The sequence below is a fragment of the Cydia splendana genome, chromosome 7 (assembly GCF_910591565.1).
Source record: "Cydia splendana chromosome 7, ilCydSple1.2, whole genome shotgun sequence".
In the NCBI taxonomy this organism is placed as follows: domain Eukaryota; kingdom Metazoa; phylum Arthropoda; class Insecta; order Lepidoptera; family Tortricidae; genus Cydia; species Cydia splendana.
Genome location: NC_085966.1, coordinates 4178749 through 4201978, shown reverse-complemented (window position 1 = coordinate 4201978; position 23230 = coordinate 4178749). Strand labels below are relative to the sequence as shown.

The 23230-nt window shown below is 36.6% G+C and overlaps 1 protein-coding gene across 1 annotated transcript in view; it reads right to left on the bottom strand.

Moving 5' to 3' along the window:
- Positions 1-1671: 1671 nt before the first annotated feature.
- LOC134792288 (procathepsin L-like) overlaps positions 1672-23230 on the bottom strand; it is a 48377-nt gene continuing 26818 nt past the window's right edge. The window contains exon 5 of the mRNA XM_063763558.1: positions 1672-1808. Within this exon, the coding sequence (XP_063619628.1) occupies positions 1672-1808 (137 nt within the window). The remainder of the gene's footprint in view (positions 1809-23230) is intronic.

Here is a 23230-nt window from a genome sequence, read left to right as displayed (position 1 = left end):
GTTTTAATCGTCTGTCGAAAGATGGCAGTAAATGTACTGTAGCTACATAATTTACCATGACAGTAACTCTCTATTTCAAATTCTCTTTGCTATAGCACACCGCTAGAGGGCCTTTATATTAGAAACGAAATATATTAGCATATTATTTACATGCTTTATTTAGAAACATATAAGGTTTTATAAAAATATTGTTACAGTATAGAAGGCAATCCACCTTATCCACCGTACCTAAAATACAGATAACCAAATTCTTAACAAATCGCACCAAAGTCATGGTAGCCCTCAAAATTTGTCTTGGCACCGACTTCACATTCACAGATGTTAACTCATACACCTACTTAAGCAGGATAATATTTCATTTTACTATTCTTTTCGAAGTCAGTTCTCGTTTTTTTAATAATAAAGGAAAACTGGAAAATTTTACACCTCCGGCAAGACTCGAGCTTACGACCACTGAAATAACGGTTATGTACCCAAAAAGTTATGTATAGAGCACTAAAAACTTGTTATCTAGACTATGATATTAACGAGTAATTCGGTGTTAAGGAAAACAAAATAAAACAAGAAATTGAGTTGTTACAAGCTTTGTTTAGTTTTTTTATTATATTGGATCAAATCGAGGAGATTTCAAACATAACTAAATAATTCAATGCGACGAAATTACTTTATCTTCCAATAAACCAGACTAGTATTAACATGAAATAAATCTTAATTTGAACAAATAAATTAATTATTAATTATTAGTTTGAGGATAAAGTAAATTTAGGAGATTTAGGGGCGTCCCACGAGAATGTCGCTTACGAAATGCTTTTGCCTTGAAATGCATCTACCGCAATCAAATTTGTAATGATGTTCCCACAATGGCTGTTAAATAGCGTTATAAATACACATCGGTAACTGATATGTGTTAGGTAGCACTTAAAAGATTAGTTTAATTAATTTCCGTTTTTTAGTGGTTTTTTTTCTCGACTCGTATAGGAAGAACATTGTCACATCACTAGTCTGTGCCTGCTACCTAAATGCCACGAGTTACCGATGTGTGCTCATCACTAATCTTTTAAGTGCTACCTAAATGCCACGAGTTACCGATGTGTAGTGGTAACTAAATGCCACGAGTTACCGATGTGTACTGGTAACTAAATGCCACGAGTTACCGATGTGTAGTTATAAAGCATCGTGCGACAGGGGAAACTTTTTTTTATTGATATTATTGCAGTATGTATGTTCTGTCATTATCTGTTATATGACATTATATTAGAGCTAGTGTAATACCACCATAAAACTCGAGCATAATTATACTGTCAATTCGTTGGCGTCATGATGCAATTATCGCTTTCTCAGTTTTTTCAAGTTAAGCATGATAATTATTATTATCATAAATGACATTCTCCTAGAATGCCTCTATTGAGCTATCAATATTGCAATAGCCTCGTCAGTCCCCGTGTACTTGTACAAGTACATATTAAATTCTAGTTTTGAACTCTTGTAGAAATAAAATAAAGTTCTAAATTCAAAAGCGCTAAAATTGCCCCGGGTCTTACGAGAATAGAGCTCTTATGTTGCTTAATCAAATTACTTCTGTAGATTTTTTAAATTTTGCTTATGATCTAGAATATACCTTAATCTACGTCCTTCATTGCAAGTATCTAGACTTGCAATGAAGGACGTAGATTAAGGTATATTAGCAATTATCAAAAGGGTATTGCCAATCTCGCATGCGTTGACTCCTCGCACCAGTCTCACGTAACCTTTCTCGCCCCAATCCTCTCCCCACGAGTTTTTAAGTATCCAAAACTTTTTGCCCTTTTCTGCAAAAGAAATTCAGTCTTTTGTACCTACTTAACTCGATTTATATAGGTACTTAAATATTGATTACATAATGTCTCTAATTGAAATGTAAGGATCATAAGTTTATATTCCGTAAACTGGAGAATTCAATATTTACATCATTTCATCACAGGTATTATTTTTCTTAAATATATATATGGGTATTTTTTAATTGTATATATACAGGGTGTCCCATAAGTGACACGTCACAGTGACACTGGAGGTAGACCAGGCCAAGAGGACCCAAAGCAACTTAACATGACTCCAGTAAAAGTGGCACAGTTTTCGATTTATTGCCAAATTAAGGTTTTTCATGAATTTTGACCGTTTTTAACATTGTTAGTGCCAGTGTGCACTCGGAAAAGTCTCGAAGTTAATTTTTGTATGTGTACGGCATCATGAATAGTTAATTAAGATAAAAGAATAGGTATTTTATCGATAAACAATGTAAAATGCAAAAAAGTACTGGTTTAATCATGTTTAATTCATGATTAAACATGCTTAAAAGATAAAGTTTACTCCAAGCCAATAAGATCCCAAGAGGAACTACGGCGGCATGTTCGAGGCAGCACGAAACATATCCGAAATTTATTTAAGTAAATTAACTTGAAGTTTTACAAGACGGTGCCAAGCGTGCAAGCCGGGGTAAAACAATTCGAGCACCTATTGTAAAATAAAATTATTTTAATAAATTTATTAAACTTTAACCTGCAGTATTTTATTTTCTATGAACCTTTACCAACTCAATGATATCCTTAAAAAGGGAGATAACCATTTTCCATCTCTTTCTTTTAGGCATTCGGCAAATACTGAATAGGCGTTTTTTTTATTTCTGTATCCAGAATTAGATATCTTAACATAAATCGTAATTTTTACTAAGTAGCAACGCATTGCTTATTTCCTAGTTTTAACTTATTATTAAGAGGCTTTCGAAAGATGATAATAATTCCTATTTTATTGCAGGAAGGTACATGTGTCATACCATTTTTGAATCTGCATAACATGCTCAATAGCTTGACGTTATTTGCTCATTACTTTTCTAGTATTTTATTTTCACGACAGATGGTCAAAGTCGCAATTAATGTTTTGCTGTGAATTTAATTCAAGATTAAACCAGTACTTTTTTGCATTTTACATTGTTTATCGATAAAATACCTATTCTGTTATATTAATTAACTATTCATGATGCTGTACACATAAAAAAAAATACTTCGAGACCTTTCCGAGTGCACACTGGCACTAACAATGTTAAAAACGGTCATAATTAGGGATTGCAAACCGGATTGATTTTCAATCCGGCCGGATCCGGCCGGATTTCGGCCTCAATCCGGCCGGATCCGGCCGGACCGGATCCGGTTAGGTATAGGGATATTAAAGTTAATAAAATTACATATTTTTCAAGTTTTATGCCTTATATGAGAAACAAAGGGTATTTTTACAAATGTATTCATAAAACAACAATTTGAAGTTAATAAGAAATAACTTTGTAACAATAAAATAAAACTAAGTATTAAAAAGTGTCACATAGTCAAACTCAATTTAAAAATAAAATTTGAAATCTAAGTCATTTATTAATTTTATTATATTTAATCATTCACATTCTGCTCAAATTTATACGTTTACTATAAAAATATAAATTTGATTAGATTCCAAAGCCTGTTAATGGGATAATTATGGCATGGGAAATGGAACTCCTTGAAAGGACAAGTTTTCGTAACTGTTCTTTGATGGAATTATTTGTAACGCTGACATCCATTCTAGTACCAAAATATTTTAATTTTAACCAAAATTGTATGAAATGCGCTCCAATATTATCTTGCTTTCATTTTTTATCCGTGAAAATAGTTTTATAGCCTAAATCACAAATAAATAAGTAATTCATGAATAAATATTTGGGGACAATTTTATACAGATCGACCTACTCGTAGCCCCAAACCAAGCAAAGCTTGTATATGGGTACTAGCTAGCTCTAGGTAGTACTACTAGGCGACGATATATATACGTATAGTATATTGATAAGTACATAGAAAAACACCCATAACTCAGGAACAAATATCTGTGTTCATCACACAAATAAATGCCCTTACCGGTATTCAAACCCAGGACCATCGGCTTCATAGGCAGGGTCACTGAATGGTCACTACTCACTAGGCCAGACCGGTCGTTACAAATGCCTTCCGTGGCATCTCCATCCTTTAATTTTTACTTCTAATTATTTACGTAATCGTCGTATCGTGCCGATTCGTGCCACCAACATGAAAGAAGAGGAAATCCTCTTCTGTTCTCAATCATCGTCATATGAAATATCTTCTTATTTTAGTAAATTTGGATTTTTTTATTCGTTCTTTTTTCTGTTTAACTTCTTTCTTCTATCCATCGCCTTTATCTCACCTAAAACGCGCAGTGGGTGCTGCGTGCGGTCTTTTTTTCTATTTTCCCGGATCCGGTCCGGATCCGGTGATTTCAACCGGATCCGGTAGCTCCTAAAACGTGCCGGATCCGGCCGGATTACCGGATCCGCCGGACCGGATTGCAATCCCTAGTCATAATTCATGAAAATCCTTTATTTGGCAATAACTCGAAAACCGTGCCACTTTTGCTGGGGTCATGTTAAGTTGGTTTGGGTCCTCTTGGCCTGGTCTACCTCCAGTGTCACTGTGACGTGTCACTTATGGGACAACCTGTATATGCACAGATGTTTTTCACAATGAACTATAGTTTGCAATAGTGATAGTGATCTAGTTTGTGTCGATAAAGAAAGCAATTAAATAATAGCTATAAGAACCTCCAACCACAAACCTTCTCCAAATCCCACCAAGAGCATTCCATGGTTCACCTCTTTTAAGCACTTTGTAGGTTCTAGTATGCCTCCACGATATCCATATAAATGTTTATCATTAATGGCTGAAGATAAACAAAGAATAAGGTAATTATAGTAATTACAAAATAATATTTATAAATGATTGAAACAAAAGAAATCATCGATACTGTTTGTGATTATTATCTACGGCCTCAATTACCGAACCTTTAGGTAAGTACAAATTAAAGGTACGTTTTAAAAGTGAGATAAGGCTAACAGTATAAAAGGACAATGATTGACAGCAATAATGACATAAACATTATATGGTGCGGTAGGAGCGGTGGTGGCCGAGTGGATATGACGTCCGACTTTCAATCCGGAGGTCGCGGGTTCAAATCCTGGCTCGTACCAATGAGTTTTTCGGAACTTATGTACGAAATATCATTTGATGTTTACCACTAGCTTTTCGGTGAAGGAAAACATCGTGAGGAAACCTGCATACATCTGCGAAGAAATTCAAAGGTGTATGTGAAGTCCCCAATCCGCATTGGGCTAGCGTGGGGACTATAGCCCAAGCCCTCTCGCGCATGAGAGGAGGCCTGTGCCCAGCAGTGGGACGTATATAGGCTGAAATGATGAATGATGATGATGATTATATGGTACGTACTAATTGCAAGAGGTCCAATATCTAATAAAAACTTCTTCAACATTTCTTAGTTGGAAATTCGAATATGTTGAATAATCTCTATATCGATAACGCCTTTACTGCTGTCTTCATGACAGACATCTTTATATGGATTATAGGGATAGTCTTCCTCTTTTTCCAATAATATGCTCTGGCGAATTGCCCTGTAAATAACTAAAATTTAATTGACAACTCATTGATTCTAGTTGACTGTGCTCAGAGCATAAAAAGGTCAACCACGGCGTTGCATGAACAAGAGATCCTTTGGCAGGATTGGTCCTTAGGACCCAAGGATGGATTTAAGAAGTGGAGCCACCCAGATTTTTGATGCAGGTAGGGGGTGGGAGGGTTTTTAAGCGGATTTTTTTGGAATAAAAACTATCCTATGTTCTTCCCCGGACTCATTATCTCTATACCAAATTTTATCTAAATCGGTTCAGCGGTTATTGAATCCCCATACAAATTTCCACCTCCCTTTTTACACCCTTTAGGGATTATTTTTGACATTAAAAGTATCCTATGTTCTTCCCTGGGACTCAAACCATCTCTATACCAAATTTCAACTAAATTGGTTCAGCAGTTTAAGGGTGAAGAGGAATAAAAAAAAGTATTTTTTTCATATTTTATGTGTTTTTACTTCGGAATGGTGCCGGAATGATATCATAAATGAATTCGGAATCCCCGATATATACGAAAACGATACCAAACTTGGCCTAGTAACTAACATGATATAGATATCAAGATAAAGCTGAGAGCCCCCCCCCCCCCCCCCCCCCCTAAAAATTTACATAAAAAATCTCGGTGGCTCCACTTCTTAAATCCATCCTTGGGTCTTAAGGACCAATCCTGCCAAAGGAAATCTTTTGTTCATGCAACGCCGTCGTTTCGGGCTTCCCACCCTCGACTATTGGCAAAAATTACGGAACACCGCTAAATGTGACATCATCTTCCTCTCGTTTGTCACGGCTTTTTGCCATGGCTCATGGGAGCCTGGGGTCCGCTTGACAACTAATCCCAGGAATTTGCGTAGGCATAAGTTTTTACGAAAGCGACTGCCATCTGACCTTCCAACCCAGAGGGTAAACTAGGCCTTGTTGGGTTTAGTCCGGTTTACTCACGACGTTTTCCTTCACCGAAAAGCAACTGGTAAATATCAAAGGTTATTTCGTACATAAGTTCCTTAAAACTCATTGATGCGAGCCGAGGTATGAATCCGCGACCTCCGGATTGAAAGTTGCACTCTCTTACCGCTAGGCCACCAGCGCTCTAGGGACACCGCTAAATGTGACGATGGATGATAATTTTTAATTAATTACGACGCAATTAGAAAGTCGTCCAAAAGATCCTGACGGATCGAAGTGTATCCCGCAACGGCTCCCGAAAGTATAAGATACGAGTAGGATAAGCGACTTTCCCCTAAGTTTTAAAAATGATAAGTTAACGTACAGGATGATATCGGCCGCCGATGATCTTACATGGCAGTTTAGCCAATCGACACAGTCCAGGACCTGTCCTTCAGAGAAGGCCAAGCATTGACGATGTTTAATTGCGTAGTGCGCTTCAATTTGGCCTGTAAAAATTATAAAACATTTTTATAATTCTAGACATTTGTACCTTACATAGTAGGCAAATAATTAATTTACAACAAAGTCATGATGATAAAAGAGTGCAACCATGGTATAATAATATACTCCGCCTGGTACTCTATTCCGAGATTCGCGTATGACCTAACTGACACGGGCCTACGTCATCATGCTGTTTACAGGTTCTCAAACTTTAAAATGTGGGAGAATTTTAACCAACGGTGAAAATTATTTTAACGGCATTAATTTTAAGTTATTCATGTAGAAACATAGTAAAATAAAACAAATCTAATGTAATAAATTAACCTTTATTTATCTATACAAGACAAACGTTTAAAAAACTAATTCACAGTTACACATTAATTACCAAGCTTACGACGTGAAAAGTTTGGAAAACACTGCGACTGCTGACACTGAGCGAGAAGGAAATAACAATTAACACGCGTTCGACAAGGATGACGGTCAGGGCATGAAGTTATCTAGATCCGAATTGTCAAATGTGACAGCGCTATCCTGTGTTGCCAGTAATGTAAACAGAATTACCCGAACGTCTGAAATTTCTTTCGTGAATCGGAAGATATTGCTAACGAATAATTAAAAATGACGTGTTATTGTAAAATTTAAGATAAAATACATTATAAATGAAAATTATAAAATTATAAAGAAATATTTTAACCCTTTACCTACGGGTGTCAACCAGAGTTGCCAGTAAGGCAACACCGCTGCAGTACGGGTGTCAACTATAGTTGATCGAAGTAATGGTCGTGTTCAACATTTTTTTTAAACAAAACGAGACCTTGTGGCTTGGTAATAGCGGTCACATTATGCACTGTGATTAGTATAGATACAAAGAAAAAAATATCATAATATTTCGGTAGATGGCTCTGACATTAACATAATTTTAAAATTACCGCTTTTTTGCTGGCAACTGGAGTTGACACCCGTACTGCAGAGGTGCTAATAATTGAATTCAATATGGCGGACAATAGTGTTGTTTTCAAATTTCATCGACTTGTTGTCGATATGAGAGTATGGCGGGGGAGTGTTTGGAGTGTTATTTTTAGTGTTTTTTTACCGTTTTTGGTTAAAATATTGGAATTTAACATGTTATAAAATCATTATTAGGTACTATTGTACCTAATAATAATTTCACCACAATCATAACTTATTAAATTTCAGTTTTACATTTACTAGGTTATCGATATATCGACAAATGCGTCGATAGACGCACATCACTATTTTCCATAAGTGGCAAATTGTTTTAGTGCAACGTTTTTTGTGATTGATATTTATGCATTATTTTCATAATTATCGTTATTTAAGTGTTTATTTGTGTTAAGTATATTATAAACTAATGTTCTTAAACGTAAACTTGTGAAATCCGCGAGTAGTAACTTAAAAATCTTTAATTTCTTAGTGACTGGTATATTGCTTGATAGCAGAAAAACAAGTGAATATTATTACTCCAAGTGATTATTTATTGATTAAACACATTATACTTATTGTGTGTGTGAAGTTTCAAGTGTGTAGCTGTAATACTTCAAAAGTTACAAGTAAGTGAAATTATGCCTCACCGCTGACTCTCGCCAAAACATGCCCGTATTGGGCGGTGACGGAGCGATTTAATAGCCCGTAGGTAAAGGGTTAACTTATTAACCATAGCTATAATGTACCCATGTAACATGTTATGTTGAAATAAAGTGGCAATGTTATTGTGACGTAGCCCCGTGTCACTCTGGGAATAGAAGACCATGTTTTATTAGACCATGAGTGCAACTATGGGAACGCCGTGAGCGTAAAAGAGTGATTTAAAAAGGTGAACTTACCAACAGCACCAAAAATACTGCCGGCTCCATGGCACGACCCTTGGTTCTTAACAGGTGTAATTACATTATATTTCCTCCAATCGAATTCATCAGGCGAAGAATCGGGCCCATCCAGAATTTCCAATTTACTTATATTTTTATTTGATAGATTGACATTATTGTATGGCTGTAGCTCATGAGGTTTTATGTCAGCAAAACGGTCTACTGCAAACACAGTGTCAGGAAACATGGCAATTCGCTCATTTGTATCTTTTAAAGTTTCCTTGAAAATTTCAAGCCTTTCAAAATATTCTCTTCGATTGTATACCTTCTTATGCTCTTTGACAAAGTCCTTGAACAGGTTCTCAGCGTCTTCGACATCGTAGAATGGCTTGTCATATGCAGCCAAGACCATGCTGCTGGCGAGGCAGACCGTCGCCAGGACAATCGGTACAAACATGGTGTTTGTTGATAGTTATGAGCTCACTGGAACACTACCAGCAGACTCGTTATTTGTTATTTTTTTCGCCTTTTTATAGCAAAAAAAAAATTACTCAGTCAGTTTAAGTACTTCCACGTGTACTTATCTCAAAATAATTGAAATAACATTAGCTACTTTTATTACTGAATATTATCTTTATCAGAATCTGCTAATACCAGCTAATACCCTACTAGTCGCCAATAGCAAATTTAAAATGTTTACTACTTAATTATGAAAACGGTGTTGGTGAAACGGTGTGTGAAAACAGTCAGACAAGAAAAAATTTTGTATCGTTAGCAATCGAGACCACATGGGACCTAGCCAATATGACAATCTTTGTAAATAAAACGCCAATCGAAATTTAAATAATGTTTGAGACCCTTCGGGACAAACTACAGTGGACAATTGTTTACTATAGTATGTTAATATTAGTGAAGGGAAACATCGTGAGGAAACTGGAATAATTTCAATAAGGTCTAGTTTATTCTCTTGGTTGCAAGGTCAGAATGGCAGTGGCTTTCGTAAAAACTATAGTGCCTACGCTAATTCTTGGGATTAGTCAAGTGGATCGCAGGCTTACATGAGCCGGGGCAATACAAAGAAGATAATGTATCTAATATCAGTTTAACACATTCACTGCCAGTAAGTGACCAGCAACGCATAAAGTTTAGTAGGTTTTGTAGATTTAGTAGGGGACTTTTGATATGTTCACCTCCTAACTAGTCAAAACAAAGTTACGGAGTCAAAAGTTGTGTTCCTAGCACTTCCCTCTATACCTTCTTTATTGCTTGGCCTATAGGTGCGTTTAGTGGAATGCCTTTAATTGTTTTTTTACGACCAACCTTCGTATACTTATTAAACAATTTTTATAATGTGAAAACTGTGGAATGCCCATTACGATAAAAATATTGTTCAAGGTGATACATTCCTTAATTTATATATTTCGAATAGTTTTTTGCACACGGCACCATTATAATTATATTGCTTTAAGGTGTCTCAAGTATTTCGTAAAACTGTTGTTATGATGATTGTTATCCGGAATCTTTTCATATAGGCCAGTCAAATTAGATACAAAAGAAGCGTTTTGAGGAATTAATTCCCAGCAAGCTGGAAATCATTTTAATGATTTTAACACGATTATACCAAAAAAGCAATTCTAAGTTGCGGCAATTTTTTACAATCTTTGACTAGGTACTCATATTAAGGTAACTTTCGGATCATCAGATGTCAATTTTTATCATGATTAGAGCAAAAATTTTCCGTCGAACGTACCGTTTTTGAACTACAAGCAAAAAACTGAAAAAGGGCATAATTTTTATCGGATTACACTAATTTACAAACAAATGAAGGTTAAGATGATTTGCAGCTTGCTGGGAATTAATTACTGGAAAAAATGCAAATGACAGAGGTCAATGTTTTTTTTTCACAGTACCCATTTTTGTGGCCATTATTAAGTGCTTAATACGTATGAATATGGATTTGATATGGATGCGATATAATTACGATTAGGTATAATTCATGACGGAGAAAATTATTAATTTTAAATAATTATGCAATTATACTCCTGTTGATTTATGCGTGTTTATTTTACCACTACGTAACTATGTAAACTCATTTTTAGTTTTCTTGATTACCTACTTAATGTTTACTCAGTTCCCCAAAAGATGGCACTGTGCAATGTGTGGCAATTAATTTATTGTTGTTTAATTTTGTTGTATTATTAAATCAACACAATTATTCAATTAAATTTGTTGATATCCGTACCCCCTCTTCTAATTTAATTTGACAAAATCCTTCCTCAGTGGCTTATTCATGTCACAACGTATCAAATTCAGCGCCATCGGTTAGTTTACCACGGTACTCTATAATAGTGGTAACACATATTTGAAAAAAGTTTGCCCCTCTTTCCTAAGTAGCGCCATAATATTTAGGGGCAAACTTAAGTCAATCGAACCTTTTAGAGGTTGAATTTTTATAGCCTCTAACCTGGCCGAGGATTTTCTCGACAGATTAGTAAAGATTTCATCAAAATCCGTTCAGCCGTTTTCACGTGATGCGCGGTCAAATAAACAGACAAACAGATAAACAGACAAACAGACAAAAATTCTAAAAACTGTTGGAACGTGTTCTGTTATCGATTCTAAGTATCCCCAGCCAACTTTTTTTCAAATATCTTCCATGTACGGACTTTCGACCATCTTCAGCTTTATTATATGTATAGATTTTGCCGCATAAGTGCGGCCGTTTGCCATTTGACTGTTGTTGAAGTTTGCCGTTAACATTATGTAATGGATACTTTAAGTACCCTCAAAACTTTACAACAGATAAATTACACCAAGTAGGTACCGATACAAACTTTGGGACCTTGGACCTCGAGTCCGATTCGCACTTGGCCGATTTTTTATGACATTATTTGTACAGTGAGCGCCCCAGCTTAAGTACCCACATCGCACTACTAGTTGTATAGAAAAGTGGATACTTATGTTAGGGATTGTACATCTACAATATTTTAAATACTTATGCGATAGCACATAAAAAACAAGCAAAAATGTAGATAAAACATTAGTCATAAAGAAAAATGTTTTTTTTCCGGTATATAAAAAGCCAACTCCAACGTGTAGGCAAACAGTTTCGTAACTATCTAGTGGGCTCTTATAATCCTATCAGTAAACAACATGTTAGTGTTGACAGTGTGGGTGGCGGTCTGCTTCGCCACCAGTGCCGTCATGGCTGCCTCTCATCTTGACAAGCCATACTATGATCTGAACGACGCCGAAAATCTTTTCAGAGACTTCATCAAGGAACATGGAAAAGTATACGACGGGGCAGAGTATTCTGAAAGGCTTGAAATTTTCAAAGAGAACTTGAAAGATATAAACCGGCGAAATGAAAAATATCCCCTGACGGTGTTCGAAGTAAATCGTTTGGCTGATTTGAAACCTGAAGAACGGCATAACATCCACAAAAGCCAGCATCTTAATGAAATTTATCGGCATTCAAATGAAAACATCGAGAAAGTGACGATCCCTGATGGCCCAAACCCTGCCCCAAATACATTCGACTGGAGGACACATGGGAAAGTTTCACACGTCAAAAACATGGGAGAAAAATCTTGTCGGTGCTCCTATATCTTCAGTGCTATTGGTATAACTTATTGATATCAGAGTTTTTTGATACAAACTGTACATCATTTAAACTTAATATTTTTTCAAGGAATTTCTAATCTTTTCACTATTTGTAGGTAATATTGAAGGACAGTATGCTATAAAATATAATCAGTGTTTGGCCTTGTCTGAAGGGCAGGGCCTTGATTGTTGTTTCTACAACCAAGGGTGTATGGTTGGAACGCCTCATGACCTCATGAAGTAAGTAATATTGAGAAGTTCTACCTATTTTATTAGTAATGGCTCTAAAACAAAAACTGAATCGACAAAAAATATATTTAATCATCGAATTTGCTTACAAAATTTCTCGAGGTCAGTTGAGAAATGCGACCTGTAGAAGAGAACACTTTTTAGGGTACCCTTTGTCACAGAATAAATAATAGTACTAGGTACAGAAGATTCACTCTCTAACAAAACGTGTCTGTTACGATTAGCACACCAAAATTGGTGTGGAACGGATGTACTTATAGCTACTTGTTGCGACGCGACGAAATCGCGGAGTGAGCCACGCCTGCCTTTGTGTACGGAACCCTAAAAAGTATGGAGCCCTCGGTGGGTGAGTCTGACTCGCACTTGTCCGGTTTTTTAGGGTTCCGTACCAAAAAGGTACAAAATGAACGCTTATAGTGCGACTTTGTCCGTCTGTCCGTCCGTCTGTCACATCGTTAATTGTATCTCGAGAACTACTGAAGCTATCGATTTGAAATTTGGAATGGTAATGAACAACGCTAACCCAATGACATTGGAAGTGTAATTTATTTATTTTTTATTAATTATAGAAAATGCACAATATCAAGAGGGGGCATACATGAAAAGTCTAGTTACTAGGTCGAGTGGAATGTCATTTGAAAGAGCTTGAATTGAACATTACAAAACTTTTTTTTATATTTTTTTCATATTGAAAAAAAAATGACTTTTGAAGGAAAATGTGAAAGAAATACCATCCCTCCCCCTTATCTCCGAAGTTTACGAACCAAAAATTATGAATGTTTTACATAATAATAACATTACCTATCTAAAATATTACAGGAAAAATATAATCACACCTCTATCTTGAAAACTTTTTTAATTATCTAAAAACATTTTCTAATTTAATTTGCAATTTGAGCCCCTTTGCGGGTGTTTATTATACTTGAAATATCTATTAGATTACACTACAAATACCTTCTTTCAAATAAAACATTTTATTTTGAAATCGGTTCACATGATAAAGAATTATCCCCGAAGGCTTAGTATGCCTACTTCTGGGCAAGTCTTTCGTGAATATAGTTACATGAAAAAAAATTAAAGTTTGTACGGAACCCTCGGTGCGCAAGTTAAACGAATTCGCAACTGACCGGTTTTTTTTATTTATTACAATACTACGAAAGCATTTTTGCCTATTCTGAAACGAAGACCTTTGCTACTGTTCGGTCAAATATGTAGTAATTCACTCTCGATTCAAAAATAATAGACAAAATTTTGCAGTGATTTCGCTTTAAAACCTGGAATCATGTTGGAAGTTGACTATCCGTATCATCCACAAAGGAGGCACTGTCATGAAGATAACTCTAAAGTAGCTGTCGGGGTGATAGAAGGCATTGTGTTGGATGTTTCCGATGAAGACGTTTTAAAACAGAAATTATACGACATCGGACCTCTGTCAGTCTGTGAGTACCTACATCATGACCATTTTCCACTTTAAGGTTTAATAGAATAGAATAGAATAGAATAGAACAGAATTTCTTCATTTGCCAGAATACGTATACAAGATGACAACAAAAAAGGTTTTACATGTAAGTATCAGTATTCAGTCGAAGACACGACGTGCAAATAATTGACAATTTGAGGATTTAAAAGTAATACAGGGTGATTCATGAGACGTGAGCAGGACTAATCCTGCACACTCAGTAACTGATAATTGATCGATCACCGTCGTATTTAGGTGAAACAGCCAGATTTTTTCCTATTTTTTAACTTTTTGGTGAGGGCAAATTTAATCCTCTACAATCATGGTCACCCTACAAGACCTAATTAATAAGCATAAAACCTCTTTAATTTTTGATTACGAAGAAAATAAACTGTCAAACTTGAGTGAGATACGAGTTTTCAAAAGTAACCAGACCGCGATGACAGTGGTGACATTCAATTTGACACAGAATATCGGTAGTTTAGTATTCTAATTTTAGGGTGACCACGCATGTCGTAAATAAATTAATAACTTTTTTTTTCAACAAGACTAGAAAATTAACGTTAACCTCACTAATACTGATACGAAAGTGTTGCTTATAATCTACGAAATGCGCAGTATTAGTCCTGCTCACGTCTCCTGAATCACCCTGTATAGAAAAAATAATATAAAATACAATACAAAAAAAGAAAAGTACAATATAGAAAATTATTACAGAAAATAAAAATAAAAACAGTGGGCAAATTTGTCATAGTTAAAAAAAAAATGTCACCCACGTGTAGCAAATTGATTAAATAATATAATGTCATAGAATACCTAAATAAAACTAACATCTATAAATTAAGTTTTATATAAAAAGTCAAATTACAAAATGGATGTCATGTATAATTAATTTAATTAAAATGCGGTGGGAAAGTAAATAAATAGTAACAAGTCAAGAAATATACATAATCTCTGCTACTTAAAATATTATTCTGTTTGCTTTAATAATTTGAGTTCTAAAAATTCCCTCACACTATAAAAGCAATTTTCAGACAGCCATTTTATAATCTTATTGCTAAATTGGTTACTGTCAATTTGCTTTAGCTCATCAAGAAGACTGTTGAATATAACATACAGTATAATGACGAACCAATTTCAGAAGCAACTCATACAAATTTTCTTGGAGTTACTCTTGATAGTCACTGTGACTGGGGATGGCATATCGATAACGTCTGTAAAAAGATTAGCAGTTTTGTATTCGCACTTCGGCACTTAAGGCAAGTGGCATCCGAAGAAACGAGTGTCACAGCATACCATGGCTACATTTCGTCTGTTCTTCAATACGGACTCATGTTGTGGGGAAACTCAGCCCATGTAAACAAATTGTTTATTTTACAAAAAAAATGTGTAAGAGCTATTCGTGGTGCCTATATAACAGACTCCTGCAAGCCTCTATTCTGGAGATTAAAACTGCTCACTTTAGCGTGTCTGTACATAAAGCAATTAGCAATATTTGTGAAAGTAAACCCAGAACTATTTCCTAAAGTTAGAGACAGAATACAACGTGTACATAATGAGGGCAAATTAGCGTTACCAAAAACAAATCTGTATTACTGTAGAAGGAACGCCTACATTATGGCCATCAAAGTATATAATCAATTGCCTTCTAATCTACGTAACTTGCCCTTGAATAAATTCAAAGCTCAGCTCCACCAATGGCTTACTCATAGAGTATTTTACTCAATAAACGAGTTCTTTGCTTAAAAAGAAGACTCTTGATATTCGCACGCCGTAAAGGCGTAATATGTAGAACAATTTTGTACCTACTTAAGACCACTATGTAACTATATTACTGCGAATAAACCATTTGTATTTGTAATGTATTAGTAACTGTACAGTCAGCAGCAGAAGTTACTAAGCGGGCCAGGTGTTCAAAATGATCTTGACGCGACTTTATTGTTAAGAGAATAAGAGCGTGTCAAGGTAATTTGGAACACTTCGCCCGCTTAGCAACTTCTGCTGCTGACTGTACACATATTATATGCATTTTTGTGGTAAAAGTAGAATGTGAAGGAGGCTGGTATAATAAGTCCTTGTATTGCGCTCTCCGATTTCCGGCACATACATCAAATCTCTTTTTAAAGAGTTCAGAGTGTTTTGTCACAAATAGACTCCCATGCTTTTTAGATGTACATGCAAGGCAAAGGCAAGACATAAAATTTCTTAAACTGTGGTTTACAACTGTCCGTGATCGAAGCGTTGGCTATCGCACGAATGCACTTTTTCTGCCGAACGAATGCTTTTTCAATGTCGACCGAATTGCCCCACACTAAAATACCGTAGTTAAGTACAGAGGCCACATATCCTTGATAGGCAGTTGTTGCGGCCTGTAAAGATAGCGTATTTCTAAGTTTCCTTAGGGCGAACACAAATCCGTCAAGTTTGGAACAAACAACCTCGACGTGTTTTTTCCGGCTTAAGTTTTTGTCAATATGTAAACCTAAAAATTTTACTTTATCAATTTTTTCCACTAAAATGACATTATAATATATTATTTGATGTCAAGTTGGTCAGGATTGGTTTGATAGGAATGAAATTGAGTAAGTATATAGGTACTGTTTTAGTAAGGTTGATATCGAGGTTGATATTGCTGGTCCATGTGCTGATGTACACATATATACACAAATAATATTATACGCTTTTGTGCGGTAGCTTGGGGAAGATCATTAACCTGTTATACCAGGAATAACAATGGGCCCAAGTTACTGCCCTGAGGAACTCCCCATCTAATTTCGCGAAAGTCGGACCGGAACTTTAGTTTCACAAGACTTTTCCCCTGACTAACGAGTTTTTGAATTTCTGTGCGCTGTTTTCTGTCTCCCAGGTATCTTTTCAAGTTTTCAGTCATGCAAGTACTGAACCTCTAATCCCATATACATATTTCAATTCCCATATAATAGGACGAGTAATATAAATTTGGGGTTGGAATTTTGAGATAAAACTTAATAGTATCAGGCGTTACTTTGCGGAACTCCATAATTAATTAAGACAAAAATATTATTATGCTAATCCGCGAATTAATAACGTGCTCGTCAATTAGTAGGTACTAGCATTGGTACTAGCCCGTTAAATACTCACTTGCGTATTAATGTTCCTAACCCCCAACCGTAAAAATAAATACCCAAAAACGGTACCGTTCCCCAGATTTTCAACATAATATCCAGCATCTCATGATGATGCCTCAATATGATGCCTTCGTCATGATGAGGAGAGCCACGTGGCGAATTATGTAGTTTTGGTGGTGGTTGGTTATAATTATTTATTTATATTTTATTTTGTTATATTTATATCACCGAAGAAGGATGGGTATTAATTTCATGCAAAAAATGCGCATCTGAATCATGTTATTTTGTTATCGAGAGCTTCGCCCGCACCAATATGTACAGATCTAGTGCATAATTATTTTCCATCGTATTTTCATGGAAACGTACGAACGTGTCATGCTATTTCAGTCAGTCTCGGTACAAAAAGTACTGAGGTTAAAAATGAAGTAGCATGACAAATACGAACGTTTCCGAGAAAATACGATGGAAAACAGTTATGCACTCCATCTGTACGGAGAAGTACGAAATGCACGATAACTGAATGACTTCAGTTAGATAATATGACATTCTGATATCAGTGTAGGTACGTTTGAATTGGCCTGGTAGAAACTGAGTATTTAATATAAAAACGGTTAGCTACTTACTACCACTCTAAGAACTTCCAGCTCTGGACACTGGAGGCTTTGGTCATTTTTCCCTTCATATATTACATTTATTTCGGTTTATAGTTTAAATAGGTAGTAGTGTGTCTACTTGAAAAAAAAAACATAAATTAAAATATTTTCATAGAAAGTAATTTAATTTGTTCTTAGAGTATTAAGGGCAGCGTCATCTTTGTTCGCTAGCCCGTGATCACCTGAATTTGATTCGGTTATTATAGAAGGTCGAACCATACTGTTCTACCTGAGAGATGGACAGGGGGCGCCACAAGCCTTCAGGAAATTGTCATATACTTGGAAATTTCGACTCTTGCCACAGTGACCAGATTGCCGAGTTGTTCAAACAGGCACCTGTCCGGTAAACGGGGGACGCTGTTTCGATTCTAGCTCTGGATACTGGAGGCTTGGTAATTTTTCCCTTCGTATGTAACTGTAAATTTATACTCAGTGTTTGCCTGGATATAAATAACATTTATTTCGGTTTATGGTTAGCTACTTAGCTACTAGATGTTAAACTAAAATTATACGAAATTTATCGCCTCATTTTGTTTACCTACTTGTATTTTTTTTTTTACCGCCGTGTCGTCGAAATAATTTTTAGTTTGTAAGATTTTTACTATTGTATATTGTGTGTATTGTATTGTATTGTATTGTTGTGTTATAATTGTTAGTTTGTAAGGTATGTATCTATGGGCTTTAGTTGCCTGATAATAAATGATATTTAATTTAATTTAATTTATTTTGTTGCAGGCATCACCCTTGATGATTTCGATTTTTACAGAGAAGGCATTCTGGAACCTGAAAAATGTTTTAACACGGACTATATATTCGAAGGCTGCGAGCTCTTAGTAGGATATGGCGAAGGTTTGTACTTATAATTACATAGGTATGTTATAGTAGGTACAATACATGAACCAACACTACGGTCGGTCGGTTGACGACTGGCCTGATCTAGTCGGTAGTGTAGTGACCCTGCCTAATTGCCTATGAATGTGATGGGCCTGGGTTACAAATCCCGTTAAGAGCATGGGCTCTGGGCGTTGTTGTGCACGTTGATGGCAACGTGCACACTAGCGCCACTGCTAAATAATCGTGATTATTTAAATTTAACGACAGGTATTTAAAAGAAAAGGGGGCGGCTACGTACTGTATTTTGTATTTAAGTACCTTTTGAATACATCAAACTAGTTTTTATGTTGCTGGATTCGTCAATCTATGCGTCCAAAGGTAAAACGGCCGTTATTGTTTTGAGTTCATAGATCGACGAATCCATATATCACAAGCTGCTATTTTTGACCTTACTGTACTTAGTAAATTGGTGTAATACTCTCGGCGTCAAAAAAATCGCACCTCGCCAAAAATTCGTTTCTAGCAAATATAGCTCTTATCTAATGCATTGTACCCTATCAATATTGGTATCATTTGAAAGCGCAATTAATGAACTTTAAAAAGATAAATCGTTACTGTCCGTAAAAACAACCATCACAGAACATCGGCGTTTTGTTTAAAAAAGGGCCGAGATCCAATTTTAATCGGTCCGTTGTTGTGCAGTCCTGGACGCGTATAAAATGGAGGGTAAAGGTTAGTTATGAGTCATTCGCACTCCAGAGGTCACTGAGGTCACTACTGAACCGTTACAGCAAGAAAAAACTCTTGGACATGGATACCAGGCCAGAAGAAGCAGTTCAAGAGGTGGCACTGCTGCAAACAAGACTATGGCAGTATGAAGTTGCTGAAAGATTTAACATAAGCAGAACAGCAGTGAGCATCTCTACGATCGGAAGAAACTTGAAAGAGAAGAGGATGTTGCCCCGTAGAGCTGCTACAGGCCCCCAATTAAAGCCAGAGCATCGAATAGCCAGGAGGCAATTTTGCCGACTGCACGAAGATTGGACGTTTAAACAATAGAGGAATGTCCTCTTTTCTGACGAGACGAGGGTGTATCTTTACACCAATGACAGGTGCAGGAGGGTGTATAGGTGGCAGGGAGAGCAATTCACGCAAGCCTACACTGAAGAAACCGTCTGCTAAGGGGACGGATCTCGCATGTTCTGGGGCGGCATTTCGATCGACGAGTAAACTGATCTCGTGTGCATTTCCCGCACTAAAGGTGGTCACAGCTTGGGATCCCTGACTGCTCGGCGTTACATAACGGAGATCTTGGAGGAGTTTGTGGTCCCATATGATGGTTTTGTTGGACCTAACTTCCAGTTTATGCATGACTACGGACGCTGCCACACTGCGTTGTTTGTGTGTAATTGTGTGAGGTTGGGGTCACCGTAATGGAGTGGCCAGTAAGGAGCCCTGACCTGAACCCAATCGAACATCTCTAGGATCAGCTAAAACGGCGGGTGCGGTCGCATGATTCTGCTCCTGCCACTCTCGACAGGCTTCAAGACGCCATTATTGAGGAGTGGAACAACTTTCCTCAAAAACGCATCGTGGCACTCATGACAGTCATGATTGATCGCATGGAAGCTACCTACTCGAAGGGCAAGAGGAGGCAGCACTCGGTTTTAGGTTTAGTTTTAAGTTTATTTTTTTCTGTATCTGTTGATTTTGAGTACACGTTGATTCGTTATTCCTGAAAATTTTCTTTTTGTATGCGGTAGATTGGCCGTTTTACGCCATTTTCCAATAGAGGGTTTCATAACCTTCCAAATAAGGCCCCAAAGTCTTATCTTGCCTTATATAATATAAGGTTTAAAACCGCTTGAAAGAAAAAAGTTAAGATGTGCGATTTTTTTGACGCTGAGTGTAATACATGTCCCATATTATGGTGATAGGGGGCCGATTTTTGAATTTCGACCGCTCGATTGTGTAACTCGAAAATCTGTGGAAAACAGCGAAAATATTTTTTTTTAAATAAGGTGGTGGCACTGGTGCTCGACGCGGTCCCAGTACATGTCATCTTGAAACTTAAGTTATTGTCAATAGAGGTGACAGCAGGGTGTCATCTATTCGGCATTAGCATGTCGAGCACTAGTACCACCACTTTACGAGTGATAGAAATTGGGAATCTAGTGGTACTGACCACTCGTTTTCAATCCTATTAGTAGAATGTAAACTATTTAACGGAACCACGCCATTTATTTATAGCCTATCTATTCTTGTATCCCGCTACTGGGCAAAGGCCTCCCCTTTCTTCCGCCACTCATCACGGTTTGGTGCATGCTCCTGCCAGTCGCTGCAAAAAGTGTCGAGGTCATCCCGCCATCTCTTGTTTGGTCTACCTCTGCCCCGGCTAGTCTGCGGTGTCCATTCAGTAGCCAGTTTGGCCCACCGATCCGGGTGCATACGGCAGACATGTCCCGACCAATCACACTTAAGCTTAGCGGCCTTAACACCCACATCTACGATACCCGTTCTGGAGCGCAGTTCAGTGTTCCTAACTCGATCGGTTCTGCGAACTCCTAGTATGCTGCGCTCCATTTGCTCGCTGGTAAATCTTGAGTCGGCCAGCGCCAACCATGCCGTTATGTGGCCAAAATAGTGTTCAGTTTCATGTTTATAAAATGTATATGTTTGTTGGTCTATGTATGATGCAAAATTTGAAATAGATACCTAAATATATATATTTATACATTTACAATTTCTTTTCAGAAAACGGTACAGATTACTGGACATTGAAATTCCCCAATGGACCGGAGTGGGGGGAGAAGGGGTACGGGCGCCTGCGTCGAGGTATTAATGCATGCTATATAGGCAGATACACAGCCACTGCCACCATATATTAGTAACCTTCGGTCCGCGTGTAAGCATTGAGGAATCTAAATTGAACGGAGGAGGAGTATGTTGGATGGCGTTATCCAAGTGATTAAATAACTGTTACTTCTTACTGTTATTATCACTTTGTCGCGTAGATAACGGTGACCATCATACCCGTACTACTTCTGCACTCTCCGGCTTCCTGAATCATGCAATTTACACGTAAAGAAATTGAAATGTTACGTCTGTTGAAATTTGTTTAATCAATGAGTCCTTTCGAAAAACTTCTGTAATGTTAATGGGAAATAAATCTTTTCTTGTGTAATTTTTTTCGTTAAAATGCCGACATATGTATACTCTATCTCACTAAAATTAAAAAGTGATAACGTCTTAATAGTGTTTTATCTACTTACACACATATCATAAACCCTCTATGATGCCTTAAAAATCCGTAAATAATGACCAACATTTGATTTCGAATAAAACGTCATCTCGACTGATATTAGAATAGGGGTCAAATCAAATTGCTTTTGTTTTTCAGAGATGTTCGAAATTTGAATGCATTACATAGTAATGAAGCTAGAGTTTGACCAAGAAAAGTCTGTAGTGATTTTGATAGCCCACGCAGTGCAAGTGTTATTTAATGAGTCTACTAAGCAACAGCTGTAATGCTATGATGGTCGACTTTTTAAATGATATGGCTGTATAAATGATGATAAAACTGACATTATATCCAGTTTTTATTGATTTACCGTCTTTTCCACTTTTGACAGCGATAGTCGTTAAACGATTAACTGCATAACATGGTCGTTGGAAAATATGACATTTGTCTACATTTCCAACTTAAACTTAGCTGATAAGTGGATAAGATAAATGATATAAATAACACTTGTCTAGATTTATACAGTTTTATAACATTTATACCGTTTTGTCCATCATAGTCCATGATAGCTTTTTTCCACTAGTACAGATAATTATTTGAACAATATTCATAAGTAATCAGCATGTGTAACAGTAGCTTAAAGCTACTGTTACACACGAAAGCATGCCACTATTGAGCAATTGCTACTTAGTAGTGTGTGTTTCGACACACATTACTAATAATGAGCATGCTCATTTTGAGTTTGCTCAAAAATCAACGGTCGTGGCATTTTTGGTCATGCTACCTGCAGCGCGGGTGGAGGGGGGCGTGGATTTCAGCTCCATACGGATGGCTGTTTGATTGTCCATGGCTTTCTTTGAACTGACAGAGAGCGAATATATGCTATAAAATAGCATGTGTATTGGAGTGTTTGCTTTGAGCATGCTTATCAAAGAATATACAGTGAAACTTGGTTAAGTGGGACCTGGATAAGTGAGAAACCTCTGTAGCTGGGACTCATAGTGCGGTCCCGACACTTCAGCACCGAATTACCTCTGTTAGTGAGATAAAACGAACCTCTATAACTGGGATTAGTTTTTGTGATATTATAGTCACATTTACCTCTATTATTGAGACAGAGAGTGTATTTTACCTCTTTTACTGAGACATATTTAAAACATTACATTTTCTTAATTGTTTTTTTAGAAAGTTATAGGAATTGACCTCTGTATCTGAGATAACGTCAATTTATGACCTCTCTAACTTGGACTTCATTGCAGATCAATTTCCATATTCCTACTAACTCTTAGTTAATTGTGTCTAAACGTCTTCAAGTTTCATTTAGTTAGTTCAATTAGTTAAAACTATCGAAACGAAAGCTAAAATCTTGATAAGTAACACG